At 33.7% G+C, this 27,079-nt stretch overlaps 1 protein-coding gene across 8 annotated transcripts in view; it reads right to left on the bottom strand.

Moving 5' to 3' along the window:
• LOC130051230 (uncharacterized) overlaps positions 1–26,247 on the bottom strand; it is a 31,603-nt gene extending 5,356 nt beyond the window's left edge. Inside the window, exons 1-6 of one of the 8 annotated variants that reach the window (XM_056152821.1) lie at positions 26,115–26,247; positions 24,654–24,803; positions 19,276–19,326; positions 19,020–19,163; positions 758–856; positions 161–277 (exon numbers count right to left, since the gene is read on the bottom strand). In XM_056152821.1, the coding sequence (XP_056008796.1) occupies positions 161–277; positions 758–856; positions 19,020–19,163; positions 19,276–19,326; positions 24,654–24,803; positions 26,115–26,151 (598 nt within the window). In that variant the 5' untranslated portion in view covers positions 26,152–26,247. Of the gene's footprint in view, positions 1–160; positions 278–757; positions 857–971; positions 1,116–1,227; positions 1,279–6,867; positions 7,018–7,746; positions 8,177–19,019; positions 19,164–19,275; positions 19,327–24,653; positions 24,804–26,114 lie in introns of those variants that run through there. The other 7 variants (XM_056152820.1, XM_056152822.1, XM_056152819.1 and 4 more) reach the window with 7 other exon arrangements.
• Between the last annotated feature and the right edge of the window lie 832 nt (positions 26,248–27,079).

Raw genomic sequence — 27,079 nt, 5'->3', positions numbered from 1 at the left:
AGGCCCAAGAATCCATGTGGAAGGAGTTACCGGTATCAAAGGACAGAATATTTCTGTATACATTCAGGTTAGTATATCAAGTTGATTGATTGCATTACGCACAGAATAGGCTCAAATCGATGTACTATCTATAGAAACAGGTTATTTTACGATAATTTACCGTTTCCAACACCAGTGCTTTCTTGAGAGTCACATTGTACAAAATCCATGTCTGTTTGTGTTTTACCAGTACCACATTCACTAAAGCATATAGTGATATAGATGCCGACATTTTCACCTGCAAGATAAAACACAAAATTTCGAAAAGTTTTTAGAAATGATTTAGAGTACTAGTAGTACAAATAATAGTAGATGATTTATACTATACGGTATATTAACATGCAATCAAACATACCTAATGAACTCCACATTTGCTAACAATTTGATTGATATATTAACATAAACTTCATATTTGTTTGTCCCACAAATGTGATTTGGATATTTGTTTTTCTTACATGATTCAATGTAATAACAGTAATTTGTGTATACCGGTATTTGACATGTAAAGGTAATTTTACACATGGTCAGGGTTTTATTAGACAGACCTATAGAGATTGTGGTTTATAGTTGTCTAGTTGATGTAGTATGTGGATGTGTAAGTTGTTTGTTACAATTTTGTGATCTGTATGTTCATTCTGCACACATGTACTAGATAATTGCGCGTAGTGTTAGGATCTGCTGGTGGGTGTGAGAAGGAGGCATAAAGTAGTTATTGTACCCGATTCCTGGCATCCATCATCATACTTTTCATTACAAGTGACATATTCGGTATGTGAAGCGCCTCTGTGTACCATACACTGTGTGGGTGGAGGTAGTCCTGTGTGAATGAAACATATAATTATGACCTAGTTAGTCAGCTACAAGCTATTGAAAGTGAGACAGACATGCTTTAATAATTATTATTTATATGTATCAACGGAATATATATTTACCTCTTAAAGATTGTGGTCCAAACTCAGCAAGTATATAATGTCTTCCGGACTTCAAACTTCTTAGAACTTCAAAGATTGCAACACTACCATTTAGCTGGATACGATTATTACAAAATTCGCACTGCTTTCCCTGGGCATCACAATCTAAGAAGAAAAGACCGCCTTTATATTCTAAATACACGACTGTATTCAGGGACAGTTCTTAAAATGAATTTTCTTTTCTTTCACGATTTCAACTGAACTCAATTCATTTTACCTGAACATGTATTATTTTTGTTGACCGTCTGTATCTGTAAAATCCCGTAACCTTCAAACAAAAATATTTATCCAGATTTATTTACTCTGATTACATGCATCAGAAATTCATTTTAACAGAATATTCAAATGATGCACTACATGTACTTGCTGTATATATTCACTTAAAACCTTTAGATGCATCAGAGAACCTTCAATTTTTGGAAGGGATTATTTATGGTGGGGGAGGTCTCTGAAGAACAAAAGGCAGACTGTTATCAAATTTTTTTCTTATTTCATAATATTTGTGATTTCTTTTCACAACACAGACATATTAACAAAAAGAGGGTGAAAAAGTATCTATATTATGGAGCAATCTGAGCATGCACATTTATAAAACAACTTCCAAAAGAATAGGTTTTAATGTACTTAATATTTTATTAGGTGAACTCCCATTGTCGAAAGGCAACAGAATTGTAAACTTCCTTATCCTTTATATAAAAGAATATATTTTTTCTTGTTTGAAAAAAAAAACCAAATTGCCAAGATTCTTGGAATTATTGTTCTATCTATACAACAAATACAAGGTTGAAAAATGTATTGCGTATCAGAATTTAGAAATACAAAAATTTGAAAATACCTGGCATGTATGGAAAACATTTTTTGACAACTTACAAAAATCATAATTTTGCTATTTCAAGCAATGTTTTTTTCCCCTACTTTTGAAGCCACGTGTGCTTTTATCTATTTACTCAAGCCCTGTATTGCTATCATTTTTCTCTTACAATTATATTAAAAATGCAAGCATTTACCAACAAATGTATGAGTGTGAGTATGAAAGTGTGTGAAAGTGGTTAGAAAAAAAAATGGCAAATGTTCTTCTGTCTTATGTCAATATTTGTGAAATAAAAAATTAATAAATAAAAAAAAACAACAAAAAACAAAAAGAGGGTGTTGCACAAAAGCGGTAACTTTCCCTAATCGGAGTTCCGTGTCAGCACTCGTGACGTAGAACTGATCTTCATCTTATTGCGTATTTGCGATTTAAAGGGAAAGGCAACCCTAACAATATACAGTATTTGCTTTTATGAATAAAGTATTACTTACTGATATCGTAATTGACAGTCTTTAAAGTCTTTAATAACAAAAAATCTTGATTAACAAATAAATCAATATTAATCTATCATGCATTTTAAATTACTCACTGCTAAGAGAGTAACCAATGAAGTTTAATTGATGACGTCACACCGTCTATTCCGGTTTATTTCATCAGCAGCACTGTAAACATGATAAGTCACGAACAGTTAAGTTTGAAGCTGTATGAATTTGAGCCCGTTCTTTCGCAAGACGAAATTGAGAAATGAAGACGTGTAGTCGAGTCGCAGACAAGGCAGACGGTAAACATTCTTCATACAAATGTCGTGAACCTCAACTTGTCATTACGCAAAGGATGGATCCACATTCTACGTAGTCTTTTCTTTTCAAATGACTTAGTTGAATCGCTAATTTCGAAAAAAAAACCAAAACAAATAAACGTTATTCACATATCCCCTTCGCATTAGTGTAATTAACTGCTTGCCAGGAAGGCATCAGCCTATTTATTCGTAAAATCTACCACATGCACAACTTTGATGGTCTCACAGGTGCTTGGGTTCAGGAAACCCCCTCTGAATAAGCTACACGAGTTGATTTAATTAATTTTTTGTTGAAAATATTTCTAATGCATGTCTTGCATACCCATAAAGTCCAAAATACATGTAATTCAAAATAAGTCCTTTTAAAAAAAATACCCTTACTGGTCAATATAAGTTCTGTTATAATAAGCAGTGAGGGTATTTTTAAAGGGCTTATTTTGAATTATTTTGGACTTGATGGATATGCAAGATGTTGTTGACATGCATTAGAAATATTTTGAAGAAAAAAAATTAAATCAACTAATGTAACTTATTCGTAAGGGGGGGGGGTTGTACTCAAGCACCTGTGGATGATCTTAGTATCTCATCAAAAGCGGAACAAACGGTGTGACGTCAAAATTATTGATTTTTGTCTTGAATACAAAAGAGTTACACATCATGGCAGCCTCTATAAATCGTGGGAATGTCAATTTTTGACGTTTTCAAATTAGTACTGAAGCTTATTTAGCCCATATAGCAACAGAATTGTATGAAAAATCTTTATCATGCAAGGTGAAGATAACGAACAGTGATCAATCTCATAACTCCTACAAGCAATACAAAATAGATAGTTGGGCAAACACGGACCCCTGGACACACCAGAGGTGGGATCAGGTGCCTAGGAGGAGTAAGCATCCCCTGCTGACCGGTCACACCCGCCGTGAGCCCTATATCCTGATCAGGTAAACGGAGTTATCCGCAGTCAAAATCATTGTGCCAAGAACGGCTTAACAATCGGTATGAAACACTTCACACAGCATTTTACCCAATGTGAGGTTGAATATGATGAATCCTATCATTTATCATATAAAAATATTTTGGGTTGTCTTTTCCTTTAAATACCTGTAGGATTCCCCAGTACTAAGGGCAAACCTAATACATTTTGTGTCAATACATTATACATGTAGTCTAAACATAATTTTTGAAATCGTGATAATTGAATTGTCTTTTTTCTTCGGAGTATCAGATACAATGCATACGGTTACATGTTACAAGTGTATCAAATATTTAATGTTCTCTACTACTACAATCTAAAAGCTCCTATACTCGTATGTATTATCTTCTACATCCAACTAATGTCAATTGTGCATGACTCTGAACACGAAACAAAATATGGGAAGATTGATACGCATTACTAAAGTTCAACATAATTCGACGTACATGCATGTACCTGTAAAAATCGATTCACCATATCAATTTGCTGCTGGAATACATATCATATTCTTCATTCAAATAGTTTAACAGTTATTTACCTTGTTTGGCCTTAAAAATTCTTCTAAAGCTTTGCAAAGTTCACAACGATTTTTCGTAAAAGGCAATATGCTTCGTCAATAACTTTCATTCAGAAAAAACATATAACTTATCGTCAGCAACCTTGACTATTAAAACACAGGTATTGCGAGCTGTATTCGGCGTGTTTGTTGCGAGTCCTGTTCACAAACTAAACAGTGTCTGTGAAGAGTTATCGTTATTTGTTGATATAGTTTTTGACATTGAATTATCTTCCCTTATAATATTGTCTTATCTTCAAACCGTTTAGAGTTAATCTTCGAACATTATTTCCTATTTACCTGTGCGTGTGTTTCATGCAATGCATTGTCGATTGTTCCAATCATTCTTTTTGTCTACTTAAAGCTGGCACACAGTGTAATTAGTCTTTTGGATTTCAATATATGATTCTCTTAGTATTTTGAATACTTATTTATCTATTTTGGTTTTCGAGCTTTGTATATCATTTATAGAAGTAACCTATTTCTGAATAATTTCTATGGAGTGCCATTGGTGTCATATGTTTAATTTACAATATGTACGAGCTTAACTAATTTTTCTATGGAAGCAAGTTTATGATAAAGTCAAATTCAAATTCTAAATATTTTCATTATGTAACATTTCTTAGTTTTTTAAATACAATTTATCTGTGTACTTATAATTTAGTATTGTCAACACAACTATGCTTATTACTTTAAAATACTCACGTAATACCTTTAACCGTTATGTACATCGGATATTTGTAATTAGCAGTCCTTTTATTACTTCTCTTGTTTGTTTCAGTCTTTTACCTCATTAAGTGCATAATAAAGACAGCGCACCGTCTTGTATATGACCCTGGGTTATACTATCTGCAAAAGTGCTGGGATAATAGTGTCCATGTTGGAAGCTTATTTCAAACTTGGCACATTATAATAAACAGGGATTTGACATGAAACATTTATAAAAACTAGAAGCGTGTTTCAATTAAGAACAAATCTAGAAGGAAAACGTATACGAAAAATTGTGTTCGTGAGGGATTCGAACCCCATCGTTTTAAAAAAAGGAAACATCTTCACATATAAAGGTCGACGACGTTACCCACTGAACTACGCGGTAGACCACACTTTACTACGAAAAATTAACGTACGGGTGAAGTTGAAAATATTATCGGTGTTGTTTTCATTTTCTTTTTTAAATTTACAAAAAAGTCCTCGTGAAACAAAATTTTAAAGCGAAAGCTAAAAAACCCCAAACAAACTCGAAGAACATGTTCATGCTAAATTTATTTTGATTCACGGAGGCAGTCTTTCTGAAATTCGGGGTTATCTCTCTATTTCAACGCTAAAAAAATCATAAAAATCGCCTATTGCTTGATTGAAACTCAAAATATTTTGGCTAATTTTTGTCAATACACGCCTTTAAAACTTATTTTTAAAAAATTTTGAATCAAAACATACATTCCAAATGGTGTTACCATTTATTTGAATAACTTTCTAGTATCTGGGAAGTCTTCCCCAGTACGACCTGTTTGGTAGACAACTTTCGGTACCCCGATGACAGTTCCCGCTGAGAGGTACTTTTGGATGAGAGCTAGAGCGATAGACAGGTAGAAGCCATTCATAAAGAACTATAGTACCGATACTAAGGAAGAGACTAACAACGCAATGTTCGGGTAAGTTCTGTGGGTACTCAAGGGGTTTACCGGGTCACTGAAGACCTCATATTTACTATAAATTTATACTATCGATCTTTCATGTAACACCTTTAGGGAAATTAACATGAGACGTGCAATACCACCTTTTGAAATTGACCTTTTTCAGTATTGAAATAAATTTTTAGGTGGGAAGGATTTAGATCATTATATTATTAGTTATATGGATTCTTGGGAGGGTACATTGACTCACATTCCCTGTCAAAGTTTGTATTCTCCCGTTAGACAGATTTTTCTCTTCAGTAGGACATAGGTAGATATTTTTGAATATTATGGGTAATTTCATGTGCTTCAAAATTACACATGTAGTTCAGTATCTATATTTTTACAGTATTGCAAATTATAAAATATAGTGATATTACGAAAGCGTATCAATGTAAAAAAAAATCGTACGTAGAACTTTTTTTTTTATCATGTACAGATTACGACTTAGTATTTCTTACACATGACATCAAACTATTGTTTCCTACAACTGACAGTGATAGATTTGAGTATGATGTAAAGTATTTAATTTTTTTTTTTAAAAAGTTGAAATTTTTTTTATTGAAATGTTAAGAACACAAATGACACAATTAATACAAAGAGATACCCTAACCCATGAAAAATGAAAAGAGTTCATTAAAAAAAACCAACCAAAATACCGCACATAAAATCCTTCAGTTGCTATTTGAACTGTAGTTTGTTATTATACTTATGTCCTTTCTATGTATTTCATTATTCCTAAGGGTTGTTTTAAATTGGTTTATATGTTATTAGGGTAATCATATCATTACATGTACATTAGGCGCTATATATTAATAATAATAATTATGCATTTTAATTCTGATATTATGAATATATTATTCACATGTATATGCACATCGATTTTATATGATCTTTTCTCTAACATTTGTTAAGCACTTTAGAAAACTAATGTTGATAGGGGGCTATATATATCTTTTAATTACAACTACAATCAACATCTGACAGTTTCTGCTAAAGTACTCATATGCCAAAGAATGTGAAAGAAGTATAAAAGTTTGTTTACCCCAAGGGAACGAATATTTCACTTTGCCCACCCAAGAACCATTCTTTGTAGCATTGTCCTCAGATGAAGGCTGTTGATCTCCTAATCTACAGATATCCATCGATCTTCTCCAGTTGGTACTTATGGATACGACTGACCCCCAACAAATAGCTACAAATGTATAAACATTTGTTAAATTATCTGTGAAGATTTACTCATTGGATACTAGATTGATCAACATTCGGTATCTTTACTGTTTTATTTAAGGATTCAACATGTATTTCTGCTGGTGGACACTCTTTCCCCGAGGATAGTTGTTGTTCCATGAATGCTAGGTGAAGATAACGAACAGTGATCAATCTCATAACTCCTACAAGCAATACAAAATAGATAGTTGGGCAAATACGGATCCCTGGATACACCAGAGGTGGGATCAGGTGCCTAGGAGGAGTAAGCATCCCCTGTCGACCGGTCACACACGCCGAATATTAATTTGCATGTATGATTGATTATATGTTAATTTAAGTTAATTTGACGATACGTTAGGCACATTTTGGCGATGCATTTGTTCTTTATTGGTTTTGATAAATTGCATATAAAAACTGGTATAGATTTTTATTGTTTTAAAAGTAAAATTCCTACTTTAGAAGAATATGGATGTAATTTACTTATTTTTCTTTCCTATAACGAAAGTATCACCGCGAGAAAAAACTTCACTTGATTATTTCTAAATCTGTAGAAATTTCAATTTTGTCATATTTTACAACTTAACCAACACATAGATATGCAGTTTTATATCAAAAGTAGTTGTAATGTATCTTACAATTGATAAATTCATCATATAAACAGGAATCTCGTAGAATCATCTTGATCTTATTCATCACAGGAATACAAACTTACCAGTAATGAATGTTATTGTGTGTTTTAATCCAGCCATTTATAATGATAATTTTATTTATCGTGGTGAATGTTCTTCATCCGTTCTGAAATACAGAATGTCCTTATTTCTATTCATACGATGGATATATATGTGACTCAACCACTAATAAAATGTGTGTACATTGGTATATGTACATGTGCTTTTCTGTCATCAACTTCCCGTTTCGGTCACTCTTTGTATACTAATTTTCAGTACAGATGACTTCGTATACCAGATCAAAATACAAGGTTCAAGACCGGTATTACCGGTAAACAAATGAAATGTTATGTCATTCCTCCACCGCTTGCAATTTTTGAAATGTCTGTTGTTTTTTCTGAAGCACCCCTCGCCATACAAGACTGAACAATCGACACACAATGGTGTGTTTCATCACATATTTGTCAGTAGCCTGCCTCGATTTAGATTTTTCTCGCCAGTTCAGTGTCAATTTTTCTTAAAATCTTCATTTCGCCACCTAAATAGAAACACAAGTTGTCAGAATGACGCCTATGTATGAAAAGGGGGTTCAGGTTAAATGTACAACAGTTGCCAATTAAGTGAACGTGTCAGTTACATATAATCAGCATTTCTAGTGTACAATTCCTTGTGAAACTTAGTTTTTTGTCACTTAGGATTCAATTGAATATCAAATTACTCATCGATCAAATTACATTACAGCTCCGTTTGCACTGTAATAGTTAATTAAAACTATAAATAAATATTATCACATCATTTCATCGTGTTCTCATATCCACTTGTCATGTGATTGTTTTCTTTCTCAATTACTTGTAAAATAATCAGCACATACGTCAAGTGCATCCGCAAGTAACCACCTACGTTAAAATTAGAGTTGCTAAACATCGTTTTTATCATAGATATTACGCTACCTGTAAAATATCAGCATAATAAATGATTTAACAAAAGTTTGCTGGGCTACATCGCTCACCTGAGTTACCTTTGTCCTGCTGTTGTACATTTCAAAAGATTTTTTCAATCTTCATTTCCATGAGAAGTTTTACTCTATTTTGTGATCCCAACCTATTCCTGAGAGGTCACAATATAGACATAATACAACTTCACAAGGTAACAAATCATGTCATGAAATGATTTGTCTTACCATAAAGGATCTACACTATACAAAATTTGTAAACCATATTTAGAAACCAATGGAATTTGACCTCGTGATATTGTAGATAATAAGCATGTCATAAGCATGTCTATTTTAAACATTATTTCTAAATCCTTGATCAAACTGTTAATTAATACAACAAGAAGTATTTGTTTGCAACATAAGGTTTTGTTGTTTTATTTCTCCAATATCCAATTGATCAACAGGTGATCTCTCGAGTTCTCGCCAATTCAGTGTAAATTTTTCTTTAAATCTTCATTTCTCCATCTAAATAGAAAACCAAGTTGTCAGAATGACGCCTATGTATGAAAAAGGGGAGCTATCCCATCTGAATCCGAGCCTGATCAAGTAGACGGTGTTTAATCCCCATGAGCATAAATTTTGCTAATTTGTTATATGGCATGTTTTTATATTCTTATATTCTTCTGAAGCAGAATTTATTATAAAAAAAACCCTTCTGCATGAGAAGAAAAAATATCATGCTGAGGCCTTCAACTCAACATTTAGATATATCGATGACGTTTTATCTATTAACAATAACAATTTTCATTCATATCTTGTCCGATATATCCCTGTGAACACGAGATAAAAGACACCTCAGTCCCCCACAACTGCTTCATCCTAAAATATTTTATTGAAAAGGAATATTGACGGCAAACTAACAACTCAACTTTAAGACAAATGGGATGATGTCAGCTTCTTCATCGTCAACTTCCCTTTGGTGTTCATATCTCTCAACTGATTCGATACACAAGAGCTTGGTCTGTTTATGATCAGTTTCAAAATCGAGACATGCTACAGACAAACTATATATGTTTAAACGGTCTCGTTCAAAGTCAGTATCTTGCCAATTACGTGGTCGTTATGAAAATCTAGTTTGCCACTACAACGTATCATTTGGTCAAATGCTCCTGACGTGTTTTATACCGATTGTTAGACAGTTCTTGGCACACTGATTTTAACTACAGGTTACTCCGTTTAACTGATCAAGACATACGCATCAAGGCGGGTGTGACCGGTCGACTGGTACAGGTACACCGTTACTTTTGCAACTGTTAGTGCATCGATCATTTCATACCTAGGCAGTGACCTTCAATTCGACATTTAAATACATCGCCAACGTTTTGTATAGTAACAATAATAAATTTCATTCATATGTCGATTCAATATATCCCTGTGAGCTCGAAATAAAATACATCACAGAGTCAGCCACTTTTGTTTCATACTTATATATTTTATTGCAAATAGATATTAACGGCAAACTAACAACTCAACAAACGAGATGATTTCAGCTTCTCCGTCGTCAACGTCCCATATTTATGTAGCAATATTCCATTATCACCTGCATATGGTGTTTATATATCTCAACTAATTCGATACGCAAGAGGTTGTTTTGCGTATAGTGAGTTTTTAAATCGAGACAGGCTACTGACAAACATGTTGATGATGCAGGGGTTTCAACAGTTTCGTTTAAAGTCAGCATTTCACAAATTATGTGGTCATTAAAATGATCTAATTTACAAATCCAACCTGTAATTATTAAGAGACCTTGGTGTGGTCCCAGGGGGCGAAGTCCCCGCAAGCTCCTGGCTTTTACCAATGAAATCACCTATTGTTGTGCATATAACTTAAAAAAAATATTTTCGAAAGTGTTTTATGATGCCAACTCACCATATGTATTTCGACTGTCTTTACATTTGTTTTATGAAGTGCATTGATAATGTTTCATTGTTGTTGATTTGTAAATGTTACTGATAACAAAGATAACGAAGAATGATATCCTAAATTCATCGACTATATGTACATTTATCATGTACATTTCGTAACATGATGTTGATGATTGAAATAAGAAATGAACGTAAAATTTGATTGACTGTATATTACAATGTTGATTAGTTACAAATCGGATCTATATAACACAAAGTGTTTTGACGTACATATAATTTGACGACCTCTCTCTCTCTCTCTCTCTCTCTCTCTCTCTCTCTCTCTCTCTCTCTCTCTTACTTTCGTATAGGTACCTAACCCTAACCCTAAGATTTACAGCTCTATATACTTTATATTTCAATGTTTTGGGATCTTTTAACAATGTTAAGGAAATTATTTTATAACCTTCAGATTGTATAAATATCAGGTCACGTCTGACAATTAAAAAAATCCTCTCTGGTAAATGAGATATCTATATAATGAACATCTACGTAGCGACATGGATTTTGGCAACATACTGACAAATTTGTGACATGTATGTTTTCTGACTTTCCATACTTCGGGTAGCTGTGAACTTTACGAACAGTATTTTTTTTTGCATCAGTACATATTTTCACTTCAATATGAGTAAACATAAGGCATTATCATCATCCACTCATTCCCCCCGAACAAACCAGAAGACAGCAACTCTTTTAATTTCTTTAAAGATATAAAGGGTTGCAGTGATTTTAGATTTTGATTGCTGCACAAATCATAGTACAATGTGATAAACATTCGACAAAGTTTTAGCATATTCATTGATCATACAACCTATCGTTGGGTCAAATGCTGTCTGACGTGTTTCATACCTATTGTTCGTGGCACACTGATTTTGACTGCGGATGACTTCGTTTACCTGATCAGGATATAGGGCTCACGGTGGGGGTGACCGGTCGAAAAGGAATGCTTACTCCTCCTAGGCACCTGATCCCACCTCTGGTATATCCAGGGGTCCGTTTTTGCCCAACTCCTTTTTTTGTATTGCTTATAGGAGTTATGAGATTGATCGCTGTTTATTATCTTCACCTTGCATCATATAGAAAGTACTTTAAACTCTACAGATCCTTGCAGGAGATACAAACAAAATGATTTGTTTAGTAGAGCAGCCCTTGATGATGTTTGAAAAATTAAATGTTAGTTGTATTCCCCTTTCATGTCATATTTTGATATCAGCTTCCTCAAGTAGGGTCCAATAGATTTGTAATCTGCTGTTCACATAGCATGACAACCTTTCGAACAGTATTTTGTTGCATTAGTATATATTTTCACTTCAATACGAGTAAACGTATGGTATCATAATTATTCATGCATCCCCCCTGAACAAACCAGAAAACTATATTCATTTCTTTTCAGACATAAAGGGTTTGTAGTGATTTTAAATATGAATTATTGCACAAATCATAATATTAAATATAAAACAAATTATTGATCACATTCATCGATCGTACAGAAAATGGTTCATTCTTTACAGATCCTTACATCAGATACAAGGACATGTGTTTGGGACGTAAACCAGCCCTTAACGTTATGTGGAAATTTCGATGTAAACCTTTGATATCTTAGCGTTTGCTGTTTTAAGATACCACTGTCTTTTCAACGGATATAAAAGCTAGTGCCCTAGATTTCTTCAAATGACATGCTTTCACAGACTGTGATGAACAAAACATTGGCTATCACCTATTTGATTATGCATTATGTGAGCTATTAGTAAACTACAAAACATTAAGTGGATGATTTTCCCATATCATTTGCTTCACAATGCTTGAGCACTTTCTTGCTTTCAATAGTTGTAGTTGATCAAATGTATGTCGATTTTTATGATTTGTAAATCCTTGATTAAACTGTTGATCAAGACTACCCCTTGCTTGTCGTAATAGGCGACTAATTGTGGTGGTTCATCGGATGAGACTGCAAGAACTGAGACCTGTGTTACAGCTGGTGTGGTACGATGAGATTCCCTACCTGCTCAAAGGCTGTACGCGCCGAGCATAGGGCTAAATTTTGCAGCATTGAAATAGTCTGAAGCGGGACGTTAAATAATATACAACAACCCCCCCCTCTCTCTCTCTCGGAAAACTCAGTCTTAATCCGCGCCTGGTCAACGAAATTAAGAACTTTATACACAGTCAGACACAAATTATATCACTTCATGAAGTCTCGATAGCCTCTAATGGTTTAGGTCACAAAATGATGAAATATAGTGTTTACTATTTTGAAAGATATTCAAAGTGTTTCATTTGATGTTGATGCAATGTAATTATCTTATCTGCTCTGGCTAAACTACATACACGAGAAGAGTTTTACTTGTATGTACATCGGTATTTTTGTTTAGATGTGTATTGATCTTGGAATGCAGATTATTGATTCTTGATATTGGGAAAACTCGGACCTTTAGATACACCAGGGTTGGAATCAGGTACCTAGGAGGAGTAAGCGTTTCATGTCGACCAGTGGCACCCGCCGTGAACTCCACATCCCAACCAGGCAAACGGAGCAAACCGTAGTAGGAATCAGTGTGCCAAGAACGGCGTAACGATTGTCACCTATTACTGTGATTGATTTTATATTGTTTAACGTCCCTCTCGAGAACGTTTCACTCTTTTGAAGACGTCACCATTGACGGTGAAGGGCTCAAAATTTAGGCTTATGCTCGGCGCTTATGGTCTTTGAGCAGGGAGGGGTCGTTATCGTGCCACATCTGCTGAGACACGGGATCTCAGTTTTTGCAGTCTCATCCGAAGAACCGTCCCATTCCACCTCATTTAGTGGCCTCTTTCGAGAAGCAAGGGTACTGAGGACCTATTGTAACCCGGATCCCCACGGGATTAGATTAATGTGTTTTAATGTGATAATTTAAAACAAGATTAACAATGTCATCGATTTAACATGAAATGAAAATACATGTAGTTCGTTTCTTTATATTGTCTTGCGATACTGCATGATGTGTAGATTGCCCTGGATTTGGTATTCGGTCTAAAAGCTGTTGTCAACTCTCCTGCTGGTCTATGTATTGAGAGTATACGTGGACACACACCACATCAATATTCATGCTCCTCAACTGCTGAAATGTTAGTTACTACAATTGTACTTGTTGGTACAAACTGTATGCTAGAACCTGCCAAAATAAAGTGCATACTAAATATACACTAAATATATCTACACATACAAGTTTTCAGGTTGAATCCTTATTTCAAATTGTCTTTGGACACTATATAATGTAATAGTAGATGCAAAACTTATACGGTACCAATTTTGATGCACCAGATGCGCATTTCGACAAATAATGTCTCTTCAGTGATGCTCTACCGAAATGTTTGAAATCCGAAATAACTATGAAGTTTTAAAGCTAAATATAGCCAAAAACAGCGTGCCAAAAAAGTGGAGCCAAATTCGTCCAAGGATAAGAGCTATGCATGATATGTTAATTTACATTATATTTTACATAGACTATATACAAATGGAGACATTTTACACAATGCGTTCTAAGAACTACACATAGTAGGTATGGTCAATACTGTACGTGAGGACTAACGTACACGTTCATGCAAAAATCAAACCAGTATTAAAGAGACATATTTTCAAGCATAAAGTATAAATAACGGTAATTCGAAGCTTTAGGACCTTTTCAACAAAGAAAATATATTGAAGGTAGTGATTGTATGGGCCATTGAAAAATAATGAATCTATGATTTTTAATTTTTTTTTTTACAGATTTTGTTTTAGACAGTATCGGTAACTCATTATGAAAGTTTCATATATGGTTTTCACGGAAATAGTGACGCTACTACGGTCGCCATAGTAACCCCTCTTGCCAACTTTCCGTAATAAATGGTACAGGTATTTCAGATGGTATTCAAAAAGGATACAAAATGGGTAAGTGATACAGATTTTATATCAAATTGAAGTAAAAGCCTTAAATAATATATAATTTGTGTTAATGTTTCCATATATTTTCATATGAAGTCGAAGCAGGGCTGCTTATATGTAATTTCGCAATTTTTAAAAGACAATTATTCACCAAAGCAGACATTTTGTCATATCCTGAGAAATAAATGACAATGATTTAAAAAAAAATTAAAATATGTTTTATCACATGTTAGTAGATTTTTTTCCTGAAAGTATCAATATTGGTTTTCAGGTTTACTATGATCACTATAGCTGCCCCCTCCCCCTCCATGCATAAATGCTGCAGGTGATAATTAAAATAAATATGCATCTTACATGCCTTTATTTTAACTCATATTAAAACTATAAAAATATTTTGATGTTTATTATTGAATTTATTCCACATAGAATGATAGTACTGTTGCTTTGGAAATGATTTGATTACTTTCTGTTTGAAATTACTTGTATATTCATGCTCTTGGAAATGTATTTTAAAACCGCGGGAAATATGACCCATCCGATGTAAACTGTGCATTGTGACGTCAATATCTGCGACGTCTTTGTGTTTATCTTTTTTCCCTTTCAAACCAAGCGATTATCAAACAACAACAAAACTTTCTGATTTTTTATGTTACAATAAATAACTGAACTAAATGAGAAAAAGATATTAACAGCAAGTGCTGCTTTTCAGAATACACACCTTTTTCTCTTAACATCCATGTTGCACAGTAGCATTTTAGATTCATGTGCAATAACGCTATATACATGTTATGAAATTCATAGCATTATATATTATGATTTTAATAGGCCTAGTGGTTTGTGAATTAAATTTACGTGCTGTAAGACTGAAAATTAACAGGGGGTATATGTATCATGGAGACTTACGGCCTAATGACTATTATTTAAAAGATGATTAAAACATAAGGGGATTTTTCATTTGTATTGTATTTTATTTGTATATTTCTAAACATAATGTTACTTTCCTCTGTGTCTGGTTATAGCTGACAAGTCGTTGTTTCCATCTTCTGTCATTATTACTAATGCTTATGCGCTTGATGTATTCCGGAATCGGAAAAGAAAGTAGTCTCTTTTTAAATACTTCATGAATAAACCTCATGCATAGCTCTTATCCTTAGACAAATTTGACTCCTGTTTTATTTGACACACTGTTTTCCCCTAAAATAGCTCTTACAAGTATATTGTTATTTCGGATTTCAAATATTTCGGTTGAGCATCACTGAAGGGAACATTATTTGTGGAAATGCGCATATTTTATATGTTGAAATGCGCATCTGGTGGATCAAAATTGGTACCGTATCCGTTTTACATGATACCTTGCAATCACTACCTTAAGGAAGTTATCTCCTGAGCTTTCGAGCACAACTGCGCAGGGTGCTAAAACTAAGTATTTACTGGTTCAATACACAGGCAATTGCATCGCTTGATGTCGAATTTATTATATAAAGAGTAAAGGTATAGAACTCTAAATATAGGGTACCCAAGTTAACCGATGTAAAAACAATGAATTAAAAGATATAGCATTCTACTTTGTATTTTAATTTATTTATACATAATCAATCTACATTGCTACCAAAGTTCATCCCGAAATTCCGTATACTTTCCAAGATATGCAGAAACGAACTCTGAAAAATGCCTATTATTTTTTGGTTGACTTTTAGCGGGGCCCTGACACTATACGACTACACAGACTGTTTGAGCATTGCAAAAAGCTATCAAATAGAATGTGCAGCATAACATATCATTTCTAAAATGAATTTCTTACACCAATTCATAAAATGAAGTCCGTAATAGCTCCAAGTGACTGATTTTTTTTCTCGCAATCCCAGCCATAAGGTAGTTATGACTAATTACCCAAAAGAGATGGAAGGACCCATAACAATTTAGACTCAAAACTAATATTTATCAATATTGATTCCTTATAGTACATAAATTATGCTAATAACAAGTCTTTATAAATATACAAATGTCTTATTATGTCTATTTTTATCTAAATCACATTATCATAGGTGTTTGACGATTTATAATAATGATGTCAATGTGGGTAGTTAGTGGCACCGATGAAAATGACTCTGATAAATAAAAGTACAGACGGTTTATTATTTCGTTATTTCAGTTTTATGATTTATGCTGTCTGACGTGTTTCATACCGATTGTTAAGCCGTTCTTGGCACACTGATTTGACTGCGGATAACTCCGTTTACCTGATTAGGATATGGGGCTCACGGCGGGTGTGACCAGTCAACAGGGGATGCTTACTCCTCCTAGACACCTGATCCCACGTCTGGTGTGTCCAGGGGTCCGTGTTTGCCCAACTATCTATTTTGTATTGCTTGTAGGAGTTATGAGATTGATCACTGTTCGTTATCTTCACCTTGCATTATGCAAGTAGTTGAAATTTGGAACTAATTGAAATGTTGTAATTAATCACCTTGGTTGATATATTTTTCCAAACAGAACACGGATTCTCAATAAATATTAATTTACTTCAAATTTTGTATAAAATTCAGCAATTTAGCCGAAAATTCAAGAATTTGATCTCCAACGTCCCCTTTTTAAGTTCCTTATAAATTGTTAGACCAGACGTTGAAAATTTTAGAAATGGACATTGATCTTAATATGTCCTTTTAAACTCTCAATTTTGATATCATAAAGTTTTTCGTATATCGATTGCAAAAAGGTCATCATTTATTTCCATCATTATTATTACTATTTATCTGTAGTGCTGGAACACATGGTTGCATGTATGTATGTATTTTTCGCAATGATTGATTGATTTTATGTTGATACCAATTTTAAATGCAAAAAGGTCATGTTCAGAACACCATACTTCAATAACAAACGTTGTAACCCCCATTCCTAATTATCCTTCAATGTAAAAATCAAAAATACACTTTTCGAAGAATTGACATTACTACAATTTTCAGATACAAACATCTTTAAAATGATCAAATATTACTCACCTCAGCGAAGCGGAAGAATTGTTATGATTTACAGCAAACTGGCTTTAACTTGCTATGAAATCATACTGGAATGTTAGCAGGTACATTATACTTTAATATATGTAGTCAATACAGAGAATGTGAATGATCATTCTCGCTGGACTGCCCCGTCCCTACTGATAGCATGGACTGGCGGTTTAATGGTTCAGTACACACGGTATTTGGATTTTAAGAGGTCACAACAAGAGGAAGATTGATTTGCTTCAATATGAATCGAGAAAAATAATTATAACTATAAAATTATTTGAATGAATTTGAATTTGACAATACACAACGTCTAATTAGGTCAAAAACCATTTCGATACAGTTTATATATCGTCTCTTAATTAAGTACACAAATTAGGGATTCAGCACAGTCAAGCAATGTGATATACCTTAATGCACGTGTTGTACTGGGTTTGGGTTAGGGTTAGGCATATATAAATGACCCCCTAGCGCAAACATCCGTGCATCAAAAGGACCCCATTGGAAATAAGCTTTTGAGCTTAATGAGTTATCCTTGGTATCTTATGTATGTATGTTTGTATGTATGTATATACCGAATAAAATTTATTTAAACAAAAATTCAACAACGACTGACCATTTGTGAATGGCAAACCTATTCAAATAAAGTTATAAGAAGAGTGGCCCAAGAATCCATACGGAAGGAGTTATCAGTATTAAGGGTCAGTATATTTCTGTATACATCCAGGTTAGTATATAAATTTATTCATTGCAATACACACAAATAGGCTCAAATCTATAAAAACCGACACCATTGCTTTCTTGAGAGTCACATTTTACAAAATCCATGTCTGTTTGTATTGTACCAGTACCATAGTCATTGAAGCAAATAGTGATAAAGATACCGACATTTTCACCTGCAAGAAAAAATACATTATTTCGAAAAGTTGTCAGAAATAAGATTGCCAACGATTTGATTGATATATTAACATAAACTTCATATTTGTTGGTCCCACAAATGTGACTTTGGATTGTTTTCTTACATGACTCAATGTAATAACAGTAATTTGTGTATATATATGGTATATATGATTTTACACATGGTTAGGGTTTTATTAGACAGATCTATTGAGATTGTAGTTTATAGTTGTCTAGTTGATGGAGTATGTGAATGTTTATGTTTTTGAAGTCCTTTGTTACAAATTTGTGATCTGTATGTTCATTCTGCACACATGTACTAGATAGTTGCGTGTAGTGTTAGGATCTGCTGGTGGGTGTGAGGAGGAGGCCGTAAAGTAGTTATCGTACCCGATGTCTTACATCCATCTTCATACTCTTCATTGCAAGAGACATATTCGGTATGTGAAACGCCTCTGTGTACCATACACTGTGTGGGTGGAGGTAGTCCTGTGTGAATGAAACATATAATTATGATCTAGTTAGTCAGCTACAAGCTATTGAAAGTGAGACAGATATGCTTTAATAATTATTATTTATATTATTTATATGTATCAACGGAATATGTATTTACCACTTAAAGATTGTTTTCCAAACTCAGCAAGTATATAATGTCTTCCGGACTTCAAATGTTTGAGAACTTCAAAGGCTGCAACACTACCATTTAGCTGGATACGATTATTACAAAATTCGCACTGCTTTCCCTGGACATCACAATCTAACAAGAAAAGACCGCATTTATATTCTAAACACACGACTTTATTCAGGGACAGTTCTTGAAATGAATTTTCTTTTCTTTAACGATTTCAACTGAACTCAATTCATTTTACCTGAACACGTGTTATTTTTGTTGACCGTCTGTATCTGTAAAATCCCGGTACCTTCAAAACAGAAATATTTATCCAGATATTTATCCAGACCCTGATTACACGCATCAGAAATTCATTTTAACAGAATATTCAAATGATGCACTACATGTACTTGCTGTATATATTCACTTAAAATCTTTAAATGCATCAGAGAACCTTCAATTTTTGGAAGGGATTACTTATTGTGGGGGAGGTCTCTGAAGAACAAAAGGCAGACTGTTATCTAAGTTTTTCTTATTTCATAATATTTGTGATTTCTTTTCACAACACAGACATATTAACAAAAAGGTGTTGCACCAAAGCGGTAACTTTCCCTAATTGGAGCTCCGTGTCAGCACTCGTGACGTAGAACTGACCTTCATCTTATTGCGTATTTGCCATTTGAAGGGAAAGGCAACCCTAACCATATATTTGCTTTTATGAATAAAGTATTACTTACTGATATCGTAATTGACAGTCTTTAACAATAAAAATCCTTATTTAACAATTACATCAATATTAATCTATCATGCATTTTAAATTACCCGCTGCTAAGAGAGTGGCCATTGAAGTCACATCGTCTATTACGGTTTATGCCATCAGCAGCACTGTAAACATGATAAGTCACGAACAGTTAAGTTTGGAGCTGTATTATAGATTTGAGCCCATTCTTTTGCAAGAAGAAATTGAGAAAAGAAGACGTTCAGTCGAGTCGCAGACAAGACAGACGGTAAACATTCTTCATACAAATGTCTTGAACCTCAACTTGTCATTACGCAAAGGATGGATCCACACTTTACGTAGTCTTTTCTTTTCAAATAACTTAGTTGAATCGGTAATTTCGAAAAAAAAACACTTTATTCACATCTCCCCTTTGCATTAGTGTAATTAACTGCTTGCCAGGAAGGCGTCAACCTATTCATTCGTAAAATCTACCACATGCACAACTTTGATGGTCTCACAGGTGCTTGGGTTCCGGATCCCACTCCCCCGAATAAGCTACACGAGTTGATTTAATTAATGTTTTGTTGAAAATATTTATAATGCATGTCAACGTTTAAAATACATGTAATTCAAAATAAACCCTTTAAAAAAATACCCTCACTGGTTATTATAAGTTCTGATATAATAACCAGCGAGAGTATTTTTTAAAGGGCTTATTTTGAATTATTTTGGACTTGATGGCTATGCAAGATGTTGTTGACATGAACTAGAAATATTTTCAAGAAAACAATAATCAAATCAACTTAATTAACTTATTCGTAGGTGGGGGTTGTACCAAAACATCTGTGGATAATCTTAGTATCTCATCGAAAACGGAACAGACGGTGTAACGTCAAAATTATTGATTTTTGTGGTCTTGAATACAAAAGAGTTGCACATCACGGCAGCCTCTATAGATCGCGGGAATTTCAATTTTTGACTTTTTGAAATTAGCTTATCTAGCCCATATATCAACAATTGTATGACAAATCTTTATCATATGATTAATCCTATCATTTATCATGTAAAATATTTTGGGCTGTTTTTCCCTTTAAATACCTGTAGGATTCCCCGATACTAAGGTTATACCTAATACATTTTATGCGTCAATACATTATACATGTAGTCTAAACATAATTTTTGATTTCGTGATAATTGAATTGTCTTTTTTCTTCGGAGTATCAGATACAATGCATACGGTTACATGTTACAAGTGTATCAAATATTTAATGTTCTATACTACTACAGTCTAAAAGCTCTTATACTCGTATGCATTATTTTCTACATCCAACAGATGTCAATTGAACATGACGCTGAACACAAAACAAAATATGGGAAGTTTGATACGCATTACTAAAGTTCAACATACTTCGAAGTACATGCATGTACCTGTAAAAATTGATTCACCATATATAAAATCGATTCACCATATCAATTTGCTACTGGAATACACATCATCTTCTCCATTCAAATAGTTTAACGGTTATTTACCTTGTTGGGCCTCAAAAAGTTTCTTTCAAAGCTTTGCAAAGTTCACAATGTTTTTTCGTAAAAGGCAATATGCTTCGTCAATAACTTTCATTCAGAAAAATATATAACTTCTCGTTAGCAACCTTGACTATTAAAACACAGGTATTGCGAGCTGTATTCGACGTGTTTGTTCACTAGCTAAACAGTGTCTGTGAAGAGTTATCGTTATTTGTTGATATAGTTTTTGATAATGAATTATCTTTCCTTATAATATTGTCTTATCTTCAAACCGTTTAGAGTTAATCTACGAACATGTATTTCCTGTTTACCTGTGAGTGTGTTCATGCAATGCATTGTCGATTGTTCCAATCATTCTTTTTGTCTACTTAGAGCTGGCACACAGTGGAATTAGTCTATTGCATTTCAATATATGATTCTCTTAGTATTTTGAATACTTATTTATCTCTTTTGGTTTTCAAGTTTTGTATATCATTTATAGGAGTAACCTATTTCTGAATAATTTCTATGGAATACCATATGTTTAATTTACAATATGTACGCGCTTAACTAATTTTTCAATGGAAGCAAGTTGATGATAAAATCAAATACAAATTCTAAATATTTTGATTATGTAATATTTCTTTGATTTTTTTTATACATTTTATCTGTGTACTTGTAATTTAGTATTGCAAAAACAATTCTGCTTATTACTTAATACTCATGTAATACCTTTAATCGTTATGTACATCGAATATTTGTAATTAGTAGTCCATTTATTACTTCTCTTGTTTGTTTCAGTCTTTTACCTCATTAAGTGCATAATAAAGACAACGCACCGACTTTTACATAACCCTGGGTTATACTATCTGCAAAAATACTGGCATAATAGTGTCCATGTTGGAAGCTTATTTCAAACTTGGCACATTATAATAAACAGGGATTTGACATGAAACATTTATAAAAACTAGAAGCGTGTTTCAATTAAGAAAAAAATCTAGAAGGAAAACGTAATACGAAAAAATTGTGTTCGTGAGGGATTCGAACCCGATCGTTTTTAAAAAAGAAACATCTTCACATATAAAAGTCGACACCGTTACCCAATGAACTACGCGGTAGACCATACTTTGCAAAGGAAAATTAACGTACAGGTGACGTTGAAAATAATATCGGTGAAGTTGTTTTAATTTTTTGAAATTTATAAAAAAAAGTCCCTGTGAAACAAAATTACAAAGCGACAGTTACCCCCCCCCCCCAAAAAAAAACCCCAAAAAACTCGAAGAACATGTTCTTGCTAAATTTATTTTAATTCACTGAGGCAGTCTTTCTGAAATTCGGGGATACCTCTCTATTTCAAAGCTAAAAAATCATATAAATCGCTTATTGCTTAATTGAAAATCAAAATAGTTTGGCTAATTTTTGTCAATACAAGTCTTTTAAACTTATTTTCAAAAAGATTTGAATCAAAACATACATTCCAAATGGCGTTATCATTTATTTGAATAACTTTGTAGTATCTGGGGATGTTTCCCCAGTACGACCTGTTTGGTAGACGACTTCCGGTACCCGGATGACAGGTCCCGCCTAGAGACACTCTTGGATGAGAGTTAGAGTGATAGACAGCTAGAAGCCATTCATAAAGAACTATAGTACCGATAGTAAGGAAGAGACTAACAATGCAATGCTCGGGTAAGTTCTGTTGGTATTCACGGGGTTTACTGGGTCACTTAAAACCTCATATTTACTATAACTATTTTATCGATCTTTCATGCAACACCTTTAGGGAAATTAACATGAGACGTGCAATACCACCTTTTGAAATATACCTATTGAAATATTGAAATGAAATTTTAGGTGGGGAGGATTTAGATCATTATATTATTAGTTATATGGATTCTTGGGAGGGTACATTGACTCACATTCCCTGTCAAAGTTTGTATTCTCCCGGGCCGTTATATCACATTCCCTGTCAGAGTTTGTATTCTCCCGGGCCATTATATCACATTCCCTGTCAGAGTTTGTATTCTCCCGGGCCGTTATATCACATTCCCTGTCAAAGTTTGTATTCTCCGGGGCCGTTATATCACATTCCCTGTCAAATTTTGTATTCTCCCGGGCCGTTATATCACATTCCCTGTCAAAGTTTGTATTCTCCCGGGCCGTTATATCACATTCCCTGTCAAAGTTTGTATTCTCCCGGGCCGTTATATCACATTCCCTGTCAAAGTTTGTATTCTCCCGGGCCGTTATATCACATTCCCTGTCAAAGTTTGTATTCTCCCGTTAGACAGATCTTTCTCTGCAGTAGGACATAGGTAGATATTTTTAAAAATTATGGGTAATTTCATGTATTTCAAAATTACACATGTAGTTCAGTATCTATATTTTTACAGTATTGCAAATTATAAAATATAGTGATATTACGAAAGCGTATAAATGTAAAAAAAAAAATCGTACATAGAACTTTTTTTATCATGTACGGCTTAGTATTTCTTACACATGACATCAAACTATTGTTTCCTACAACTGACAGTGACAGATTTGAGTATGATGTAAAGTATTTCATTTTAAAAAAAGCCGATTTTTTGAAATGTTAAGTACACAAATAACACAATTAATACAAAGAGATACCCTAACCTTAAACCATGAAAAATGAAAATTTTTCATTAAAAAAAGAACCCCAAAATACCCCACACAAAACCCTTCAATTGCTATTTGAACTGTAGTTTGTTATTATACCCTTGGGTCGAGGCCTATGCTGGTGGATTGTTAGTCCCCGAGGGTCTCTACAGTCCAGTAGCTAAGTACTTAGTTACCAAATTGAGAATACGGATGTATATGTAATTGCTGTTATAAAATTTAGAAATTCATTTCAAAATTAAGGATTATCTCCTTCACGCATAGCTCTTATGCTTAGACGAATTTGATTCCACTTATTTGGCACACTGTTTTTCCCTATAATAGATCTAAAACTTCATTGTTATTTCGGATTTCAAACATTTCGGTTGAGCATCACTGAAGAGATATTATTTGTCGAAATGCGCATCTGGCGCATCAAAATTGGTACCGTATAAGTTTTACTTATGTCCTTTATATGTATTTAACTATTCCTAAGGGTTGTTTTAAATTGTTTTATATGTAATTAGGGTAATTATATCAATAAATTATGCTCTATACATTAATAATAATAATTATGCATTTCAATTCTGACATTATGAATATTTTATTCACATGTATGTGACATCGATTTTATATGATCTTTTCTCTAACATTTGTTAAGCACTTTAGAGAACTAATGTTGATAGGGCGCAATATAAATCTTTTAATTACAATTACAATCAACATCTGACAGTTTCTGCTAAAGTACTCATATGCCAAAGAATGTGAAATAAGTATAAAAGTTTGTTTACCGCAAGGCAACGAATTTTTCACTTTGCCCACCCAAGAACCATTCTTTGTAGCATTGTCCTCAGAAAAAGGTTGTTGATTTGTGAATATACAGGTGTCCATCGCTTTTTTCCATTTGACATTTACGGATAAGACTGACCCCCAACAAATAGCTACAAATATATAAACATTTGTTAAATTATCTGTAAATATTTACTCATTGGATACTAGATTGATCAACATTCGTTATCTTTACTGTTTTTTTTTAAGATTGAGCACGCATATCTGCTGGTGGATATTCTGTCCCCTAGGATACTTGTTGTTCCATGAATGCAAGGTGAAGATAACGAACAGTGTTCAATCTCATAACTCCTACAAGCAATACAAAATAGATAGTTGGGAAAACACGGACCCCTGGACACACCAGAGATGGGATCAGGTCCCCTGTTGACCGGTCACACCCGCCGTGAGCCCCATATCCTGATCAGGTAAACGGAGTTATACACAGTCAAAATCAGTGTGCCAAGAACGACTTAACAATCGGTATGAAACACGTCAGACAGCATTTGACCCAATGCGAGGTTGTATTGACGAACTAGATCGTTATAACGACCATAGAATTTTCGAAATGCTGACTTCAATCGAGACTGTTGAAATCCCTGTACCATCAACTTGTTTGTCAGTAGCTTACCCCGATTTAAAAACTGACTATACGCAGAACAAGCTCTTGCATATCGAATCAGCTGAAATATATACACCATATGCAGGTGATAATGGAATATTGCTACATAAATGTGGGAAGTTGACGATGGAGAAGCTGAAATCATCCCGTTTGTCATAGAGTTGAGTTGTCAGTTTGCCGTTAATGTCTACTTTCAATAAAATATAAACAATAACCACACAATACTCCTCATCCAGTATAAAAATTTATCACTTTGCGGAGTTACAATGGACATAGACTATTAGGAATACAAAATTAAGAGTTGGAAAACACAGACCTTTGGATATACCAGAGTGGGTCAAGTACCTAGGGAAAGTAAGCATCCCCTGTCAACCGGTCACACCAGCCGTGTATTAATTTGCATGTATGATTGATTATATGTTAATTTAAGTTAATTTGACGATACGTTAGAGATATTTTGACAATGCATTTGTTCTTTATTTGTTTTGATAAATCGCATATAAAAACTGTGTATAGATTTTATTGTTTCAAAAGTAAAATTCCTACTTTAGAAGAGTATGAATATAATTTACTTATTTTTCTTTCTTACAACGAAAGTATCACCGCGAGAAAAAACTTCATTTGATTATTTCTAAATCTGTATGTTTCAATTTTGTCATATTTTACAACTTAACCAACACATAGATAAGTAGTTTTATATCAAAAGTAGTTGTAATGTATCCTACAATTGATACATCCATCATATAAACACAAATCGCGTAAAATCGTCTTGATCGTATTCATCACAGGAATACAAACTTACCAGTAATGAATGTTATTGTGTGTTTTAATCCAGCCATTTATGATGATAATTTTATTTATCGTGGTGAATGCTTTTCATCCGTTCTGAAATACAGGATGTCCTTATTCCTATTCATACGATGGATATACATGTGACTGAAACACTAAAATGTGTGTGTATGTACATGTGCTTTTCTGTCATTAACTTCCCGTTTCGGTTGCTCTTTGCATACGAATTTTCACTACAGATAACTTCGTTTACCAGATCAAAATACAAGGTTCAAGTCCGGTGTAACCGATAAACAAATCAAATGTTCATATCATTCCTCCACCGCTTGCAATCTTTGAAATGTCTTTTATTTTTTCTGAAGTACCCCTCGCCATACAAGACTAAACAATCGACACACAATGAAGTGTTTCATCACATATTTCCTTTCTATATATAGCATGATCATTCATATCATCCTCAATTTTCTGAATTTGACATGAGGAATTAAAAATAATGAGCAGTGATCAATATCATAACTCTCATAAATAGGTAAAGCAAACACGGGTTCCTGTAGATGCCAAAGGATGGATCAGGTACATAAAGAGTAAGCATCCCTTGTTGACCTGTCATATCCAACGTGAGCCGTATATCTCGATGGATTAAACAGAGTAATTCGCAGTAATTCTTAGTCAAAATCAGAGTGTAAGGACTGCCTAACAATTGCTATGAAACATATCAGACAAAATGCGACCTAATAAGTATTTTTTAATTAGATCATTGTAACGACCATAGAATTTGTAAAATGATGCATTTAAACGAGGCTGTTGACACATTTGTAAGAACGTATTTGTCAGTAATCTGCCCCAATTTAGATTTTTTTTCCCGAATTCAGTGACAATTTTTCTTTAAATCTTCATTTCGCCAGTTAATTAAAAACAAGTTGTCAGAATGACGCCTATGTATGAAAAAGGGGATTCAGGTTAAATGCACACATTTGC

Source organism: Ostrea edulis, chromosome 1, assembly GCF_947568905.1.
Source record: "Ostrea edulis chromosome 1, xbOstEdul1.1, whole genome shotgun sequence".
In the NCBI taxonomy this organism is placed as follows: domain Eukaryota; kingdom Metazoa; phylum Mollusca; class Bivalvia; order Ostreida; family Ostreidae; genus Ostrea; species Ostrea edulis.
Note: the sequence above shows the minus strand (reverse complement) of the source record. Positions and strands in the feature narration are given on the sequence as shown.